The 17986-nt window shown below is 44.1% G+C and overlaps 2 protein-coding genes across 2 annotated transcripts in view; one reads left to right on the top strand and one right to left on the bottom strand.

The window, feature by feature from the left end:
- Positions 1–17986, bottom strand: part of LOC120445921 — a 57893-nt gene that overhangs the window by 28962 nt on the left and 10945 nt on the right. The window lies entirely within an intron of this gene.
- LOC120445923 lies at positions 16511–17328 on the top strand. The gene is made up of 3 exons (XM_039626582.2): positions 16511–16941; positions 17001–17124; positions 17183–17328. The coding sequence occupies exons 1-3, from the start codon at positions 16573–16575 to the stop codon at positions 17296–17298; spliced, it is 609 nt and encodes a 202-aa protein (XP_039482516.1). The 5' UTR covers positions 16511–16572; the 3' UTR covers positions 17299–17328.

The raw sequence follows: 17986 nt of genomic DNA on the forward strand, positions 1-17986 counted from the left end.
TTCTTAAAGAACCTCCTGTTCGTTTTCTTCGGTGCCTGTGAACAACCGCCTGGGGATTCAGTTCGTCCTGGAAGAAACTTTTAGTGCCGTGCCCGCACAGCCGGCGGGGTCGCGGCCATAAAAGTAATCATTTGTCATTGTCAAATGCTGTGCAAGCTGCAGCCAAGGAAGAACACCTCTTGTCGCCTTTTGGTCACCTGCCAAATCGCTTTAACCGAGTGCCCTTAAAGCGTTTTGGCGAATGGCACCGAAGCTGCTCTCATTAATATGCAACACTATCAGCGAGCGGACTCCGCCTGTCGCACTTGCAACATGGTTTTCAATTATTTAAATTTTCATTAAAATTCCAGCAAAAAACGAAGGTGAGGTTCCTGCCAAAACTCAACCCGGATTCGGTTCGTTGCCTGGTCTCTCGGCTCTGGTTTTTGGTTCTTTGGTTGCTGGTTTCTGGTTTCTGGTATCTGGTATCTGGCTTAGCCTCAGCCTGAGCGTGAGCCAGATCCCGTGGCCTCTGCCAATTTCGTGGCCTACTCGGAAATTTCGAAAAGTGTTAAAATCAGCACAAAGCGCAAAAAGTAGCAGTAGAAAAAAAAAAAAAAACGCAAAAAACGAAACAGCAGCCGAGGTGGCTGTAGAATAGCCGGGGCGGAGAAATGCTGCCCGGAAAACTGCTGAAAATGCAAAGCTTGGTGGAATTTATTAAAAGGCCAAGCCAAAGAAAGTGCAAAATTGCTTTTGATAAAAAAGCGAGAACGAGAACGAGAACGAAACTGACGACAGCTGCCAGCGGTGTAGCGAGTATCAAGGATTCGCTTCGTGGATAAGGAAAAAGGACGATGGATGCGGTGCGATGCGATGCGATGCGATGCGCCCACTCGTGTTGCTGAGATGCTGAGTTGCCAATATTGCAAATTGCATAAATGAAGTATTTCTGGGCAGAGCCCCAGCAAAAGGGGTCTCGACTCCCCAGCCAGCTACACTATTTGAATTTCCATCTACCTGATCTCTGCAGTTTGCCCAACTTGAGTTCCCGCCGGAGGAGCAAAAACTTTCCCCATTCCCTGTCAGCCACACTCACACACTGCGTATACGTAATGGCCTGCGAACGAACGAGCAGGTCCTCAGTTCAGTTGTTCGCTTCGTTCCGGGTGGGAAGTGCTCGCCTGGAAGGCATAATCCCAGTGCCAAGTGCCAATAAGTCAGTTATAAATTTGATGTAAAATTAAGCAAGAGGCCAGGACACACAGGCTTCGGCATTACCACCCAGGCTCCACAAATTGCTCGCAAGTACTGGCTGGCATCCTTCATACATTGTGCTCGGCTTTTGCCCTCAGACGAGGGAGTAGAATGTGCGGAAAAGGATCACAGGGTACATACACTAAACAAAATCTAACTTGACAGTTCACTAAAACTATACAGTGTTAGAATTGATTAAAACTAAAAATGAAAAGTTCTTTTGCAAACCTATTTAATGCAGAAATAATTACTGAAAGAACATAAAATGCAACTGGCTGCTTGAAAGAAACCATAATATAGTTAACTGAAAATAAAAGAGACTAGCCGTTAAAAGCGTTGGTTAAAAGCGCATTATGTTCCGAAAATAATGTGAGTTTGAGCCAACGAAAGAAAATTCTCGTTTCCACCATTGCAGCTCATTATAGAAACTCCTTGAGTGCGTTGGTAAATTGAAAGAAGTTTCTAAATTTCAGGACTTGTTCGCCAAGTGTTTTGGGGCTGCAGCTGCAGCTTGTTAGCGTAACGAAGCCAAAAGGAGGAGTGGGCCCGGAACACACATTCCGGGCCAAGATGCGGACGTGGACGTGAACGTGGACGTGGGCGGTGCACCCGCATGTGCACGACTACGACTTCCACGGGCATCTCCGCCTGTGGGCCCGGCAAATACGTCCTTGTCGGACTCATATTTTGGGGCATCGTTACGAGTGTGCCACAAGCAGCTCACAAATATTTGTCGGTCGCCATTCAGCACACACCAAACACACACCACATACACACATACAGCACACACACATACAACACACAAGATGCAGCACACAAGACTGCAGGCGATTGAGGGCGTGGGTTTAATAATAGTACAATTTATTGATTAAAGTTGCGGAGAGGGTTGCGCCTTGGGTTCCGGACAGGACATAATATTATTATATGTTAACTCAGTCCCGTCCCCTGCTGACAAATTGTTTTTGGTCTCAGTGTGACATATTTATGATGTTGTCCAGGGTCAAATAGTTCTATTTACACTTTCTGCTAGTCATTCCTTTTTATCGATTCGTTGCCGGAAAAGCGCCTGCCAATGGCAAGTTTGTTTTCTCCAAAAAGTTCCAGTCGCTTGTAGTGGGAAATACGAATTACAAATTTATGAACAGCAAAATAGACTTTTTGGACTAGTCAGATTTGAGGAGATAGTGCAGGCAAACTTTCGCGGTCGAGTTCTTAATCGATTTCGTGGCTCAGAAAGCAATTTGGAAATGGAGTCCTGCAAACTTAAGTTGATTGATTACATTTCGACGAGGTCAGGCGTACTGCAGTCCTAGTTTGGATTGTTTGCCCTACTAAAAAGCTAAATCTATGTTAATCAGTGTAGTGTTCATTTGATTAAAGGATCATATTTCATGAATGTTAGTTAAAGAGATAGAGATAAATAGTTAAGAGATAAAGCCTTCAGTATGTCAAGTCCCCTCTTCGCTACTTTAAGTTTAAGTATCCCTTGACACACACATTGTTCCATTGAAACCTTTTTCTGTGAGCGCTTTCAACGCTTCTCCACTGCTTTTAGCCATTTTCCTTTTATTCCACGGAGCAACTTGCAGCATTAGCGCTTTGCAATGGATGCGGCAATTAAAAGCCATCATCAGATATCCCTGGCACTCCTCCGCTTCTGCTCCAGTAGAAGCAATTGGTAATCAAATAGTTTGACCATGGATGTCTCCATCGCGGCACTTTCTCCTGCTCCTCCTGCTTCTCCTCCTGCTCCTGCTCCTCCTGCACTTTGTCCGCCTGCTCCCTTTGTTTCTGCTGCCATCTAATGGCACATTCTGCTCCGGCGAATGGCTAACGAAACTATATCATTGACTGCCAAGAAGAGCCAGCGGCACTGCCATTAAAACGTAAGCTGATATAACGCGCAACATTCTAGCAAATGGAATGTGTTCATCTTCCTCACTGCCACACTCGCAACACTCGCACTTTCCCCTGAACTTTCTCCACCCGCCGTCCCCAGTCGTCCATCCAGCACTATTGCCATCAATTCCCCTGTTTATGGCCCTGCGGGCGAAAGGCGAAAGTGAAAGTGGGAACGAGAGTGTCAAATTTCCGCTTTCAGCGCCAGCTGCATCGGCTGCTCGGTTTTCGGTTGCTGGCTCTTTTGGATCCTTTGGATCCTTTGGCTACTTTGGCCAGGGGGTGCAAACACTCTCTACTAAGCAAACAGTTGTCAATTTCTGGTGGCGCAAATATTTTTTCCCATTTCGCCTTTTTTTGCTCTCTTCAAGAGGCACACTTGGCCCGCACTTCTGTTGACTTCTATTCCATTCTTCTGTCAAATGCTAATGGTTGTAGTTGCACTTCTTTCTCGGCTGCCACTTCAACCACACCCAAGCCCACTTTTTCTGCAGCTGGAGCAACTATATTGGATTTGGCCAGATATTGGCAAAGTGAGCAGCCAGGCGGCAAGGTGACAACGGGCCAAAGTTTTCCGCTTGGCGGCCAGAGTGGCTTCCGCCGGAAGTGCAGCCGCGAAACATCGAATTAAAACATGGCCAAAACCGTTGTCATAATCAAATCGCTTTTTGGCCAGAGGCACTAAGGCGCTCGAGCTTGACGAGATGATTGCAGAGGCAGTGGATAAGGCGAAATGGTTACACAATAATAAAATGCGTTTGGCTTCCAAACAATCAAAGGATAAATAATTTCTAAGCCCATCAATTAAGTAACCAGCAATATAAAATCAATTATATAGAATTTACCTGTCGCACAAAAATCGATGCATTAAAATGACAAAATATAAGTTCAATCGTGTAAGATTTTAATTATGACTTTGGCAAGCTGTCAAATGCAAAAACTGATGCACTTCATTTTAATTATGACACATTGGGAACATAAATAAAAACAAGCAATGCTCAGAAACCGTAAAAGGTTAAAAAAGCTGCAGCCGCTTAAACTTTTGTGGAGATGGTGAAAGTTATGCTAATGAAAGCAGATTGCAGAGAATATGCGAAAGTTGTATCGTTGCGAGTTATGAATGCCTTGCGGTGAATGGCACATTATTTTTTACAGTGCACAATACGATGGATGGATATCTTCCATGGGCGCATTCAGCTGTGCAGGTCTCGCACTGACAACACATGTTCAAATGTTCAAGAACAATGACACTCAGAGCCACTCAACTGGATGTTTGTAAACGTTGCTCAGGCACAAGGCACAAGGCACAAGGACCAAGGACCTCTCTGCCAATAAGCAAAGCGGGATAAGCAGTAAGTAAACGTAGGAGGAGGAGGAGGAGGAGGAGGCTGAGGATAAGGAAAAGGAGAAGAAGGAGGAGGAGGAGGCTCGGCACCAGATGCAGTGCAACAAGGGGAAACAATGCGAAAAGGCGGCAGCCTGGGAGATAAACGCATATAAAACACAAGCTCAGTCGGTAGAGAAAGAAAGAGCAGCTCGTCGAGCAGCGAAACAAAAGCTGTAAAATTCAGTGCAACGCACTCGACACATCCTTTCCCTACCGCCCAAATGTGTGGCAGTGGGCGCCAGTGGGCGTGGCTGTGGGTGAGTCATTTAGTGCAACATGAGGCACTCGGAAGCGATGAGGTTGAGGTTGGCAGTACTAGCAGCTGGATGGCAGCCTGTCAAGCTGGTTTCACCATTTCTTTTTTTTTTTTTTTTTTTTTGTTTTTTTCGAGATTGTGCGATATCCGGCATGTGAAGGATGTTTGCACTGATGCTTCAGCCCCTTCCCCTGATCCCCTTTTCCCGCTCCCTGCTCCTTGGTCCTTGGTGCTTTCTACTTCTGGGCCTCCGCTGTTAGCATGTTAAGTTGCGATTATAGGCTGTTAGTGTAGCCGGCGATGGCGATGGCGATGACGAAGCCCGCCTGGTCGATGATTGAGCAACAGCAGCAGGAGACAAGTCCCAGTCACTGCCAACAAAAAATTGGTGCTCTCATGTACGAACATCCCTGAGACTTTGCCTTTGTAACGAAACGCACCCATTATATTACAAATTTTAATTTGTGTGACATGATTTCCTTGGTGCAATAAAAGGGTATGATTACACATTCCTTAAACTGGTGTTGATATTTTTAAGAAGGGGAAAAGCTTTTCTCCAAGTGCAACTGGGGCACAGATTTGCATTCTCAATTGGACTACTGAAGAGTCGACAGCATGTTTGTTTTTTCTGCTGCAGCCGCAGCTTCTGTTCGTCCTGTTCGTCCTGCTCGTCCTGCTCGAGCCAGTGGCAAGTGGAAAGCGGAAAATGGATCAAGTGTGACTGACAAAGGACCTGATCAGGAGCCCTGCCAACATTAGAGGCGAGTCATTTGGCCAACAGCAGTGCACTTGCCAAGCCCAATCTCAATTAGTTTGTTTTAGCATTCGATGGGGCTCTGTGTTCTCTGTGGCTGCTCGACTATTGGCGCAGCAATTCATAACGGACTAATTAGGGGCTTTAAAAGTCAATCCATTCGACAACATCGGTGCGATTATGGGGCGGAATGTGGGCGAAACACTCATTAGCTATTCATTTATTAATCGCATTCGCCACTCGAGCTCGATTGCCGATTGAAATTCGAATTTATTCGCGTCGTTCGCCGCTTCATTGTTAATTTCTCAATTTAATTTAGTCCGCCACTTGGGCGCTACAGAGCGGCCCACTATAATGCAGATGTCAGCATAATCGCATTGAGTTGTCATTAGTGTGTGACATTAATTAAGTTAATCGCCATCAGCGACGGCAAGAGCAAAAACAACGTCAACAGGGCGGCTTGCGTGCGTGAAACAAGTAGAAAATCGAAAATCCAATTAGAGCCAGTCCATCAGTCAGTCATTCGGTCAGTCTGTCATTTCGTTATTTAGTCATTCATTCACTCATTCAGTCAGCCAGTTGACAGGTCAGTTGTTGGGGCTATAGTCCGATTTCAAGTCGGATTGCACCTCATTAGCTCAACAGCAATTCACATGCGAATGGGTCCACGAGTTTAGATACAATTTATCGTCCCTGCTCTTCAATATTAGCCCCCACTTAGGCACCACTCAGATGTAATCATAATAATAAATAATAGTAAATAAGCAACAATTTGATTGCCGAGCCTTGGGCACATGTGATTTATGTGTTGTGCAGGCGCCTCCTCGACCTTGAAAGTTGGAGTGTTTGCCATAATTTCACGGGCAATTTGCCTTTTAGCCAGCCACATAAACTCAATTGCGCGTTAGGCTCTGCGTGTGTGTAAAGTAATTGGATTTACTTATGTATATATGGGGTTTAGCATTCAGCCAATGAGACCTAAGACCGCATTTAGAATAGCTCAAGAAGTGTGTCAAATATATCAGTTAATTCAACGCACTGCTGCCAAATGAAATGAGCTCTGCAGCGACATGTTTGCGGTTTCATTCAATTATGCCAGGCGACTGCATTAATTTTTTATTCATCGCTTCTGCATCCAGATTCCCGAGCATTTGGCTCTTCTCCTTTCGAGTGGCTTAATCAATAAGAACTCATGCAGCTGCACACGCACGAGGATATGAATGCTGTACACAGAAAAAACACTCTTATCTTAAGCTACTTTAAAAAAATCCTAGATCAACTATAATATAATAAATAAAGGAACAAAATATAATTTTAAAATCATAAGTAGTCTCAAAGCCTTAGTATATGTAATCCTTCAACTTTTTACTACTTTTTTGCGAAACCTATTACATTTATTATCGTACAATTCGAGCAGTGCAGTGAAAAGTTGCGGATAAAAGCCAACACGAAAAATCGAGTTTTCCTCCGTCCTGGGCATTCATTATTCAGCCCGAGCTGGCATAAACGAACCCAATGCTGGCTGCATATGGCTAGTGATCCGGGCTCGCATCCCAGAAAGGATTTCATATGCAAAAGGGAAAACTTTTTAAAGTCAAGACATTTGGCAGGCGAACTTAAAGTGAAGCTTGGCCGAAGTAAAAAGCAGAATAAATAGGAAACGGACAGGCCAAGGAGCGTCAAGTCCATGAATATTTCAAGCAGTACAAAGCACACAAACCCACACATACACATACTCAGGCATACACACTCGCACACATGAGTGGAGCGCGCTCACCCACACACATGTGTGTAATCTTGGCACTGAAAAGTATGCAGCAGGAAAGCTGCCTCGCTGTCGTCGCTGCTTAAGCGCAAACAAATCATACGGCACTTTTGCAGCAGCAGACAATTGAATGTGTGTGGGTGTAAGGATACGGCTTGTGCGTCTGTGTGTGTGCGTGTGTGTGTGTGTGTGTGTGTAGCAGAGATGATGCCACAAAGTGCACTCGAGCATCAAGAAATGAAAATACTATTTAAGCCATTTTATCAACATAATCGTAAATCATTTTGCACTTTTCGCATAAAAGTCGCCGTTGTCGTCCTTGTCCTCGTCCTCGCACTCGCTGCCTTTGCTTTTGCCTTTGCCTTTGCCTTTGCCGCTGTCGCAATAAAGGACCAATTGTCTAGTGCATATAATTTGTTATTGGATTTGAGCAGCTGCTCCTCGTCGGGTCCTGGTTACTGGGTGCCGGTTACTGGGTGCTGGGTCCTGTTCTTGGGTGTTGATTTAGCTGGCTTTGGCCATTGTTCGGCTGCGTGTGCGATATGTGCATGTATTTTTAGCTTAACACTCGCCAGCTTTGTTTTGCTCCTTTTGTCATACATTTCACGCTTGGCAGGACCACATCATTATACACACATTCGTATGAGTGCGTGTGTGTGTGTGAGTGTGTTTGGCAGGACACTCTTCACGTCCAAAGCTCGTTTATGGCCTGCCAATGTGGAAATGGAAGTTGTTCGTGCCTGGACCCAAAACGCCCACGACCACGCCCCATAAAATATGTGTTGAGCCAGGGGATTATCTTTGGCAGCAGCACAGCGTCTGGAACAACATTGAAATATTTGTCGGCAAGCAAAGCTGCTTAAACTCACTAGCTCTCATTTGCGACTACATATGTTTATGGCACATAGGTTTCCTTTTGCCAACACGTGGCCCCGGCCAAAAATCATCCAATTAAAATTCCAAGCCAATGCATTTGCCGCACGAATCGTTTATACATATATTGAGCACAGCTGAGCGGGGCGAAAGCACGAACAATGTTTTCTTTGAAAATATTTTCGCTAACACCAGCCAGCTGCATTTTCCGCCCCCCAATTTTCCCGCAATTGCCACCCTCTGCTGGCCATTGTGCGCATATCCAGAGAAATTGATATTTATGTAAATCAAATTGATTTTTAATCATTTTATCGAGGTTCCATTGTATGACACAAAATCAATTGTTTACCTCCACCGACGAAACTACACAATAAAATTGTCTATAACATCAGCAAGCGCTAGGGACTTTTTTTCCAGTGTGCTGTTTGCGTTTACAGGCAAATGAGCAGCGAAATGAAAGGGAAATGAAACGATAACTATGCCAGACACGTAAAATTTTCCTCTGCTGATCCATACAAATCGATGACGATTTAAACCCAATTAAAGCCACTGCAAACTATAAGTTTTAGCCACCCGGAGATCTCTGATTCCCCGTGCAATTAAGCAGTTTCGCTTTGGGGAAAAGCCCACTTGCTTTGGCCTACATTTGCTGAAAAGCTAAATCTTGCATAAAATAGGTTCATGGCTAAGACCAAGAAATATATAAAGTCAAATTACGGCCGCTGTCGCTGGCACATTTCAGGGAAAAGTAAAAGAAAGCTAAGGATGGCGAATGGGAAGCGCAACTATTTCCTTTCGGCATAATAAGCGATTTTCCGCTCGTTTTCTATTAAAGCCACATAAGATGGTAGACCTCGGGGCGATTTCTGCGGCTTAACTGCGACACGCCCACACAAAAAGCAGCTCACACATACACAAACACACACACTCACACACACACACACACAGATATAGGAGTGTGCTAGTGGCACTCGCACATTTCCGAACGGCCATTGAAAGTGGTAGTATGGTACTATGCCCAACCATTCCATATATACTCGTAGTAGATGTATGTATGTACCTGAAACCAAATGTATAAAAGAAAGCGCCACGTTCTGCGCTTTGTGGAAAAACATTCGGCCTTGTAACAGTTGCACTTACTCGTACCTCCGCCTCACTTATTGTATTTCCAGCATATTTTCAGCTATGCGATAGGAGCTGGGAAATGGGATTTCGAATGAGACTAGTGCCGTGCACTTGGCCACCGTAAAGTTTCCCCCAAACGAGGCTTTAATTGCAGCCCCCAAACGTGCCGCGAAGTTTCTGGCAAGCCAAATGCAACGGATTGCTACTGCTACTGCTACAGCTACCACTAATGCGAGTCCAAGCGAATCGAATTGCAGCGAACGAGCGGAGTGAGATTCGCAATCAAGTTGTCACGACGTCAGCAGAAAGCAGAGATTAAATGCCATGCATACTTGCAGCTCAGCCATTTTGGCAGTGCCATGCCGTGCCCCATTGATTTATCGCAAATTGATGGTGTCACTCAACATATGTATGTTCAAGAATAGTTAAGTACTCGCTTCGTTCCCCAAACCTCCAACCTTTTTTTCATGTGCAGCTATTCATTGATTTCTCGGCACACGAATTTGTGGCAGCTCCTTGGCATATTTCAAACGCTGCAAATGAGTGCGGCACACGCTGCTCCTAACGGAAAAGAGGGATAGGTGAGGGGAAATGGGAATGGAAAGTGGGGAATGTGTGGGCGGCACAATCAGAGGCGCCATCACGGGTGCAGGACACATTTTGCAGCTGCACAGCCGCCTCCTAATAATATATGCAAAGCACTAACGACAGCAGTAATAAAAATGCATGAGGCTGTGGGCAGGCAAAAAAAATGCAACTGCTATAAAATGCGTGAGTGTGTGTGCGAGTGTGTGTGTAAGAGTGTGTGTGTTTCCATTAATATGGAAATTTTTTGGCATGACTGCTTGCTGCTCGGCTGACACACAGGGGCATTACAAAATGCACAGGCGCTCGAGTTAATTGCCGGGCACATGGCGTATGCGTGATTTCTTCGAATTTGCCTCAAAGTATGCAATGGCCATTGACCACAGAAATGAACTGCCACCCCGAACTGCAACAACTACTGCTGGCCATCAAAGCAATAAAACCAACAACGAAAAAAAATGCCAGACGGCAGGGAGGAGAACAAAGTTCAAATGCACAAAGTTCGCAGTTCAGACCACAGAAATGCCAGTCGGAAAAAAATATATTGGGAGGGAAAAGTTTAAAATTCAAACAGCAAACTAAAGCTCACATGGCACACACAGAGGGAAAACACAGTGATAATTAAACTTTGGACAACGAAGAGCAGACAGTATCACTTCTGCCTTTGCCGTTGCCTTTGCATTTGCCTCAGCCGTTGCCATTTGCCATTATTCAACTATTTTACTGACATTCGTAACACTTGTCGTGGGCGGCCAGCCGTGGCCAACATCTACATGCTGGCCTGGCCAAAAAGAAAATACAGAGAAATAGCCCCCCCTTACAAAAAAAAAAAAAAAAAAAAAAAGTACACATAAATAGACCAAGATGAGCACATACTATAGAGACAACGACAAAGGCGGCCCAGATGGAGGCGGAGTGAGTAGTAAACTTGTAACAACATCCTTATGCGATAACAAGCAGCGGCGTCCAACAATGGCAGGCGAAACTTATTTGCATAAATAAAAATTGAAAAAGCGGAAAATAAAAAGCGAAGAAAGTGCTGGGAAATGGCAGCCAGTGAAGGGAGGGGGTGAATGTAAGGCAAAATAAAAGACAAGTGCCAAGCAAATAGTGCAAAACTTTTCCTTTTGAAGGCGAAATGCAGCTCGCAAAGGCAAATACACTCATGTACTTGCACTTGCACTTGCACCGCAGAAAGAGACGGACAGCGTTGTAATCCGGAGCGGAAAGAGAGATGGATATAGATTATGCGGCTGGTAAACGTTATTATTCTATTTTCCTGACGGCCAAAGTTTCGCTTATTGAATATGCAGCGGCCAAATGAAATTATGGAATTTATTTAGACATCCAATTGGCTCTTAGATCCAACTTTTGCCACAACTATTTCTGCAACCCTTTTTGCCAGATCACAAAATATATGTTGATGCTGAGGGGCTTGCAAAACTGTAAGCATAAATTACTCACATATTTGGGCAGGTGCTGGAATTAGCAAACTAACTTAAAAAGTATTTTAGATAACAAATTGGGTGTTAGTTAGTATTTCGTGAGTGTGTCTATAGTGAAAATTCAGAAATGCATTTAAATTAGTACATTTGGAATAACTTCTGGTGAAAATGAGCTGTGCTTAATCATTTTTAGCTTGACTTCATTTGTGATTAACAACTTTGGAAAACATTTGGTATCAATGTCAAAAAGCGAAATAAAATATAAATAAATTTAATTTCTAATCAAAATAAATACCAAACAAATCAGACATAAATCATGATCTTAGTATCAGCTTTATCCATCATGTTTATTTATTTGCCAGCACGGAAAATATGCGCTGATTCAGATAAATAGAGGAGTGAAGCGGCGAGTGAGTGAAACCGCAGGCGTAACCAAAGCCCGCTCATTAAATATACAGCGGAGTGAAATGTCAACGTGGAAATTAATTAACTCTTCGCAAAAGCCAGGACTACCCACCGACTGACCTGCCCCCCACTTTCCACTTTCCACTTTCCACTTCCCAATCCCCACGCGCAGCTCCACCATTCCAGCGCGGTTGAGGTCACATCGCTGGCAGTTCCAGGCTCATATTTCAATCAAAACTGCGACAGCTGCAAGCCAGCGGCATAAGCTCGAACATAATTTTGGCAACGGTCCATCAACGGTTTTGGCCCGCTTGGTCTGGACCAGATTCTGGGCCTCCTTGCCACCTCGTGGCCGCCACAGCCGCGGCTCATCAATATTTACAAGCGGCGAGCCCCGAATTTGTCACCCCAACGTTTTCCAGGGGGCCGGAAAGTTAATTGCCAAATGACACAATTAATGCCGGAACGGCGGCAGTCGGAAAAAGGCCACAAGAACACACCCACACATTCACACACCCACACAAGCTGGCCAAAATTGACAGTTGGGGGCCAAAATGGAGGCGGCTTAACCTCAAGATTAATGTACGGCAATTAAACGTTTAAGTGTTGATTAATGTGACTTTCTGTTTGGCAAAGGCCAGGATCAGCACGATGCCACGAGAAGCAGGTGGAGGATGCAGTGGCGTTGGCTCTCGGCCAGTTTCCCAGCTGCCCAGCTGTCAATCTCGAAACGAAAGGAAAGGAGAAGAAAACTCAAGGCGAGCTAGCCTCGCGTTTTTCCATTTTCTCTGATTGTTTTCCTTGTCGCTTTGTTTGCAATGGTCGCTTTTCGGGTGGCCATAAATTCCTTGAGTAGGCACTGCAACAACTCAAACTCAAACGGCAAAGACATTCGCATTTATCATCTTTACGGGTTAACTGCCAAAAATGCTTTGAGGCGCCCTGTGGAAAGTTGGTGGATAAAAAGTAGTAGAAGTAGAAAGTGGGTGGCAGTAGGAAAGAAACTGAGTGGAATTGCTCCATGGCTCACCAAATCCACAAAGTCAAACAATGTTGTATGCTTTACTAGTTTTATCCTTGCTCCTCTGGCTCATCAACCTCCATCCACCTCCAGCTCCAGCTCCACCTGCACCACTGCCATCGTGGTTTTCCCTATATCCCAGCCATATTTTTGCCCATCTTCCTTTATCCCATTTCACCCAGGGAAATTCGACTGCGTTTATCTTGTTGAGTAAGGTGAACAGAACACGGAGCATAAACTATGAATGTCAGATAAACAGCCGTCAGCGTCGCAGGACCAGCAAAAGCTGTAGGATCCGAAGGGTTCGCATTAGTGGTTGAGCGAATTTTAAAACCATTAGGTCCTTTCTGCTTTTCTACCGAATCGTTCTTTTCCCTTCCATAAAGAGCGAACTTTATTGGCCTGGCCAGCATGGCATACTTTTTGACGCAATCGTAAATTCCACTGAAATCGCCAAGGGAAGAATAAAAATGTTATTCGATTTGCAACGACAGCGAGCGAAAACAATCCATTTCCTAGTAAAATTAATAATGGCAACCCAAATGGTTATCTAGTTCAAGTGTAATAAAATTCGCTTTAAAATACTCGCAAGAAAATAAATTGCGCTAAAATCAAGGCTTTAAAAACTGTGAAGTTTTCGTTAAGCTTGCTTTTGATAATTCACACTTTAATCACATTAAGATTTCCCATGTTCTAAGGACAAAAACGATGCTCCACACGCTTACTGATATTTAATTTACAAGTAATGCGAGTGAAACTTAGTTTGTGCTTAGTAGTAAACTCAGCACATGTATTCAGTTGTGGATCCGATTTATCTCTCCAGCAATAAAATATTCAAGACACAAGCATATCAACTTACGATTTGCCTGTCCTGGCACTTTTTCTACCAATTTCACAGATTTCCATCAACTTGGCTCCTGCTGACAGGCGAATATTTCCCTTCCAAGGAGCAGCGATCCGAGGGGAATACAATGGCAAGTTCTCGTCGCTGGCAAAACAAATGACTAGAAGAGGCTAGAGCAGCATTTCTGCTGATTTTCAAATGAAATTTTAATGAATGCAAACACACCCACATGCAGATATCTGCCACATTCTAGATACCATACCACCAGATACCCATGACGAGTGCCAGGAATCGAAACTGAAGCTGAAACTGAAACGGAAACTGAAAGCTGAAAACTGAACACTGAAACTGTTTTTCGTGCCATTCGAATGGCATTCGTGCGTCAACGAAATGTGAAATCTCCAGAGCGCCAAGCGGCCAAAAATCTGTCTGTCCAAGTGTCCATCAGCTTCAGTCGAACGACCCCAAAGGCACTCCCACTTGGCCCCCACATAAAGTAGCAATGTATATCTACGACTTTTTTAGACCCAGCATTTGGGGCATTATGCAAAGTACTTGGCTATTTGCAAGAAAAACTCCGAACAATTTGCACTATTTTTTTTAATAGAATAAGGATTTCAACAATCCTAAATTAGGATCATTTAATAGCTGTTTCTACTTATTTTTCTTTTTTCTACTCAACTAAATTTATGAATTTATACAGGGTAGCTCCTAGTCGACGCACTTGACTGCATCACGCTTTTTAATTTGCATTGGCGGCTGTGACCCCGCCACTTAATTATTTATCAGGGAACAGCGAAAACCTTCGGTGTAAAATGCAAAACTGCAAAACATTTTCCCCTCGTGTTAGTTCATTCACTGAATTAGTTGAAGCATACATCCGTTAGATACGATTCTGATGATGAATGGGCGGTCGGTTAATTGATACCGAAATTCGCAAATGAATACCCATTGTTCATTGTTCGGTTCGTCCTTTTTGGCTTTTGACTGTTGGCCGCTTGGCTGCTGAACAGGAACAGGTAGTGGGCAATTAAAACGGCTGAGGCTGAGGGATTTGCTCCTGATTCAGCGCCATTGTGTGTGAGGCGGTGCTGATGTCTTTAATTAAATTCGCCTTTAGCCGCAAATCCTTTTATGCCGCCGCCATTTTACTGGGGCTTCCTTTGGCATTTGACTTCGTCTTCGGCTGACGCCTTGCCAGTGTTTTTCCGTTCTGAATCTGTGTGCGGATTCCAAGGATGCAACCGCAGTTGCCCCCGGGCAGCCCCAGCTCCTGGCGAACAGCGGCGGCATCTTGTGATTTATTATTAAACATGAATATGAATTCCTGGATGAAATGTGCGCTAGGCGGAAGGCTGCAGGGGATTGAGACGCGAGAACTGGGCAAAAGAAAGAAAGAACGCTGCCAGGACCTGTTGGCATTTTTATGCCAGCGTTTTTATGATTAATTAAAATTTATGCCCGAGCAAATTATGCTACCAAGCACAAAGATCCATAGCCACATAGCCACATAGACCCATAGACCCATGGACCTATAGAGCTATAGAGCCGCATGCGTATAAATATTCCTATTCAACGCGCGGGCATCAATTCCTTGTGGCCATCAAGTCGCGTGATTAAGATTAAGAGGATTGTCATAAAGAAGAACCCAATTTGGGCAACTTAATTGGTGGCTCTCGAGGGGCGAGTGGTAAATGGTGAGTGGCGCGAAAAAAGCAAAACTATGCCGAATGTCCGGAAAAAAAAAGTAAGCGCATTTCATATTTATTAAAGCAATAAAATAAAGTAGGAACCAACACGGGCGTCGCTCAGATAACGTGTCAGGACCCAGGGACATATCACCGTGTCACCCACACACCACAGCCTTCACCCACACACGCACACATCACACACGCACACGCACACGCACTCATCACACACACACACACACACACACACACATGCAGAAAAAGACACTCCCACGCACACACTCACACAAATTGAGGGAGCCATTGTTGCTTCGGCTGCGGTTAACGTGCAAATTTGTGTGCTCCCATCACGATTGGCCTACGGATTTGTCGTAGGTCCCTGGGCAAGGATTCGCCTCGAATAAGTTAGTGTGGGCAGGGCCATAAATTTAAAATTAACCCCTTATAAAGGAGCACAGCTTTTGACCTTCAGTCGCCGCGCTTGCACGACATGCTTAACCATAAATCCCAGGGAGCGAAAGCCTCTTCTCGAGCTCTGCGAAATGAATCCGCTTTTGCAGGTGGCCCGTTTGTGCATTTTAAATCGGTGAATATAATTCCAGTCGCAATGCGATTAATTAATTGAATGAGTCTCAACTCTCGAGCCAAATGAAATAATTCAAGCATATTGGCTTGGATGGCCACCGATAAGGGAGATTCGCAGCAAATTGTCATTGCAGTAGCAGTAGCAGCATTGGCAGCACGCCGTACAATAATAAATAAATGGGAAACACGACGTGGCCGCGGGCATTTTGAAAACCGGGCCGAAATGAAACTGAAGTGAGGGGAATAAGGAGCGAAGGTCGGGTGGGCTGACTCAAGTGGCTGCTTGGCAGTCAAGACAATTCGAAAAATGCTTTTAAAAGGAAATCAGTAAGGGAATTTCGCTTATGGGCAACTGATTGTGCCATCGAATCGGGCGGAACAAGTTGAACAAGTACCGGAGGGTTTGGCGGAACAGGAAGGAAACGTTTTTTTGTTGTCTTTGTTTTTTACTTTTTGTTTTTCCGTTTCTGGCTGGCGCCACACTTGGAAAATTGAATTGTTTTAGATTTTCCGTTCATTTTGGGGCCTCTCCCTGGCGCAGCGTATAAATCAAATTGGATTTTCTTGTGCACTTAACTCCGAGTGACCGAATCGGAAGTAAACCCAAAACTCAATCAAAGGCTATCGATGAAAAGTTCATTAGTAGGCTGGCAGCGAATTGTTTAGCAGCATTTATTCCAGTAATCTATAAAAATCGTTCGAGAATGGCGTATATTCGAAATTTTCTGAATTCCCCAAATGGCTGGAGTCGACTCAATGAAAATATCAATCAAATAAACGCGCTGAATAGCTGCTTCTATTTCTTCAGCTTAAAAACGGGCTGCAAGTTGATAGCCGTATTCGAGGCCTTGGTAAATGTGCTCCAAATGTACAGCATTTACATCACGGAGATGGAGATCAAGACCACAACCACGGAGTCACCGGACTCGCTGTTGGTCACCAGGGAACCGGACGGAGATATGCTGGGACCCAACACCATGATGCCGATGTTTGAGAGCAACCTCTACTTCCAAAGGGCACTCAGCTCGTTGACTATCTTCAGATCCTTGCTGCTTATCATAGGTGCTGAATGGGTAAGTACCTTTTGATATAGCTCAAAAAATATACATATATAATACTATTCTTTTCCCAGAGCCACTTATCCTGTCTCGTCCTTTGGATTTGCATTACGTTCATCACCTTGCTAATCAGCACTTGTATTGATATCATACAAAATGGCAACCTGCCGACCCTGTTTATTTCTACTATTTCAATTTGTAAGTGGGGTATGTGTATATTTATACTTTTTTTAAACTTTTTTTCAACAAATTTCAGTTCTCGAAATCTATTTCTGCGCAGTGGTTGCCTCGTTGGTTTTGAAGTTGCAGCAAAAACTTCGTCGTAATGTGCAAGAATCGGAAGTCCTTTACACGCGCAACGAGGAAGTTTAATTAACGCGGAATAAATGAATTATACTTTTACATTTGCAAGCTCCTACTTATAATTATTTAATCTTACTTGGGTAGTCGCATGCCCAAATTGAAAAAGCATGTACTTATAAAAATGCACAAAAAAAAAACACAATACACTGAAGTAGTTTGTCATTATCATAGCTAAAACAAGACTATATTAGGATGACTGAAAAGCGTTTTTAGCCCAGTTAGGTGGTAAAGCATATGGTAATTCAAACAAATATTTCATTGGTAGTTAAGTTATAGCATGCCTGGCCACTACAACCAATTTTTGAGACTACATATGCACAGATTGCTACTTAAACATGCGTTTATTGTGGCTAAGTAATTGCATTTGCATTTGCATTCAAAATCATGAAACATACACGAGCGGCGCGAAAACTTGCACATTTGCAATTGGAATTGGGGAAAATCCCATCCAGCATGGCAAATGTGCACAGTGAAAATACGAGTATATGATATCGGGGTGTAGGACACTCAAAAATTGATTGCACTGGCAAATTGGACAGGAAACAAAAGGCTGTGAAACGCTCGTTATCGCGATAACGAGAATTTCATCGGCGAAAATTGAAACCAAATATTGAGAGTATCGAGTTTAAATTCAAATTCTTACTTTTGCGTACGGCGATTTTTTGGGCGGTTCTCGCGAGAAGGTGGCCGCTGCTGC

The sequence above is a fragment of the Drosophila santomea genome, chromosome 2R (genome assembly GCF_016746245.2).
Source record: "Drosophila santomea strain STO CAGO 1482 chromosome 2R, Prin_Dsan_1.1, whole genome shotgun sequence".
Lineage (NCBI taxonomy): Eukaryota > Metazoa > Arthropoda > Insecta > Diptera > Drosophilidae > Drosophila > Drosophila santomea.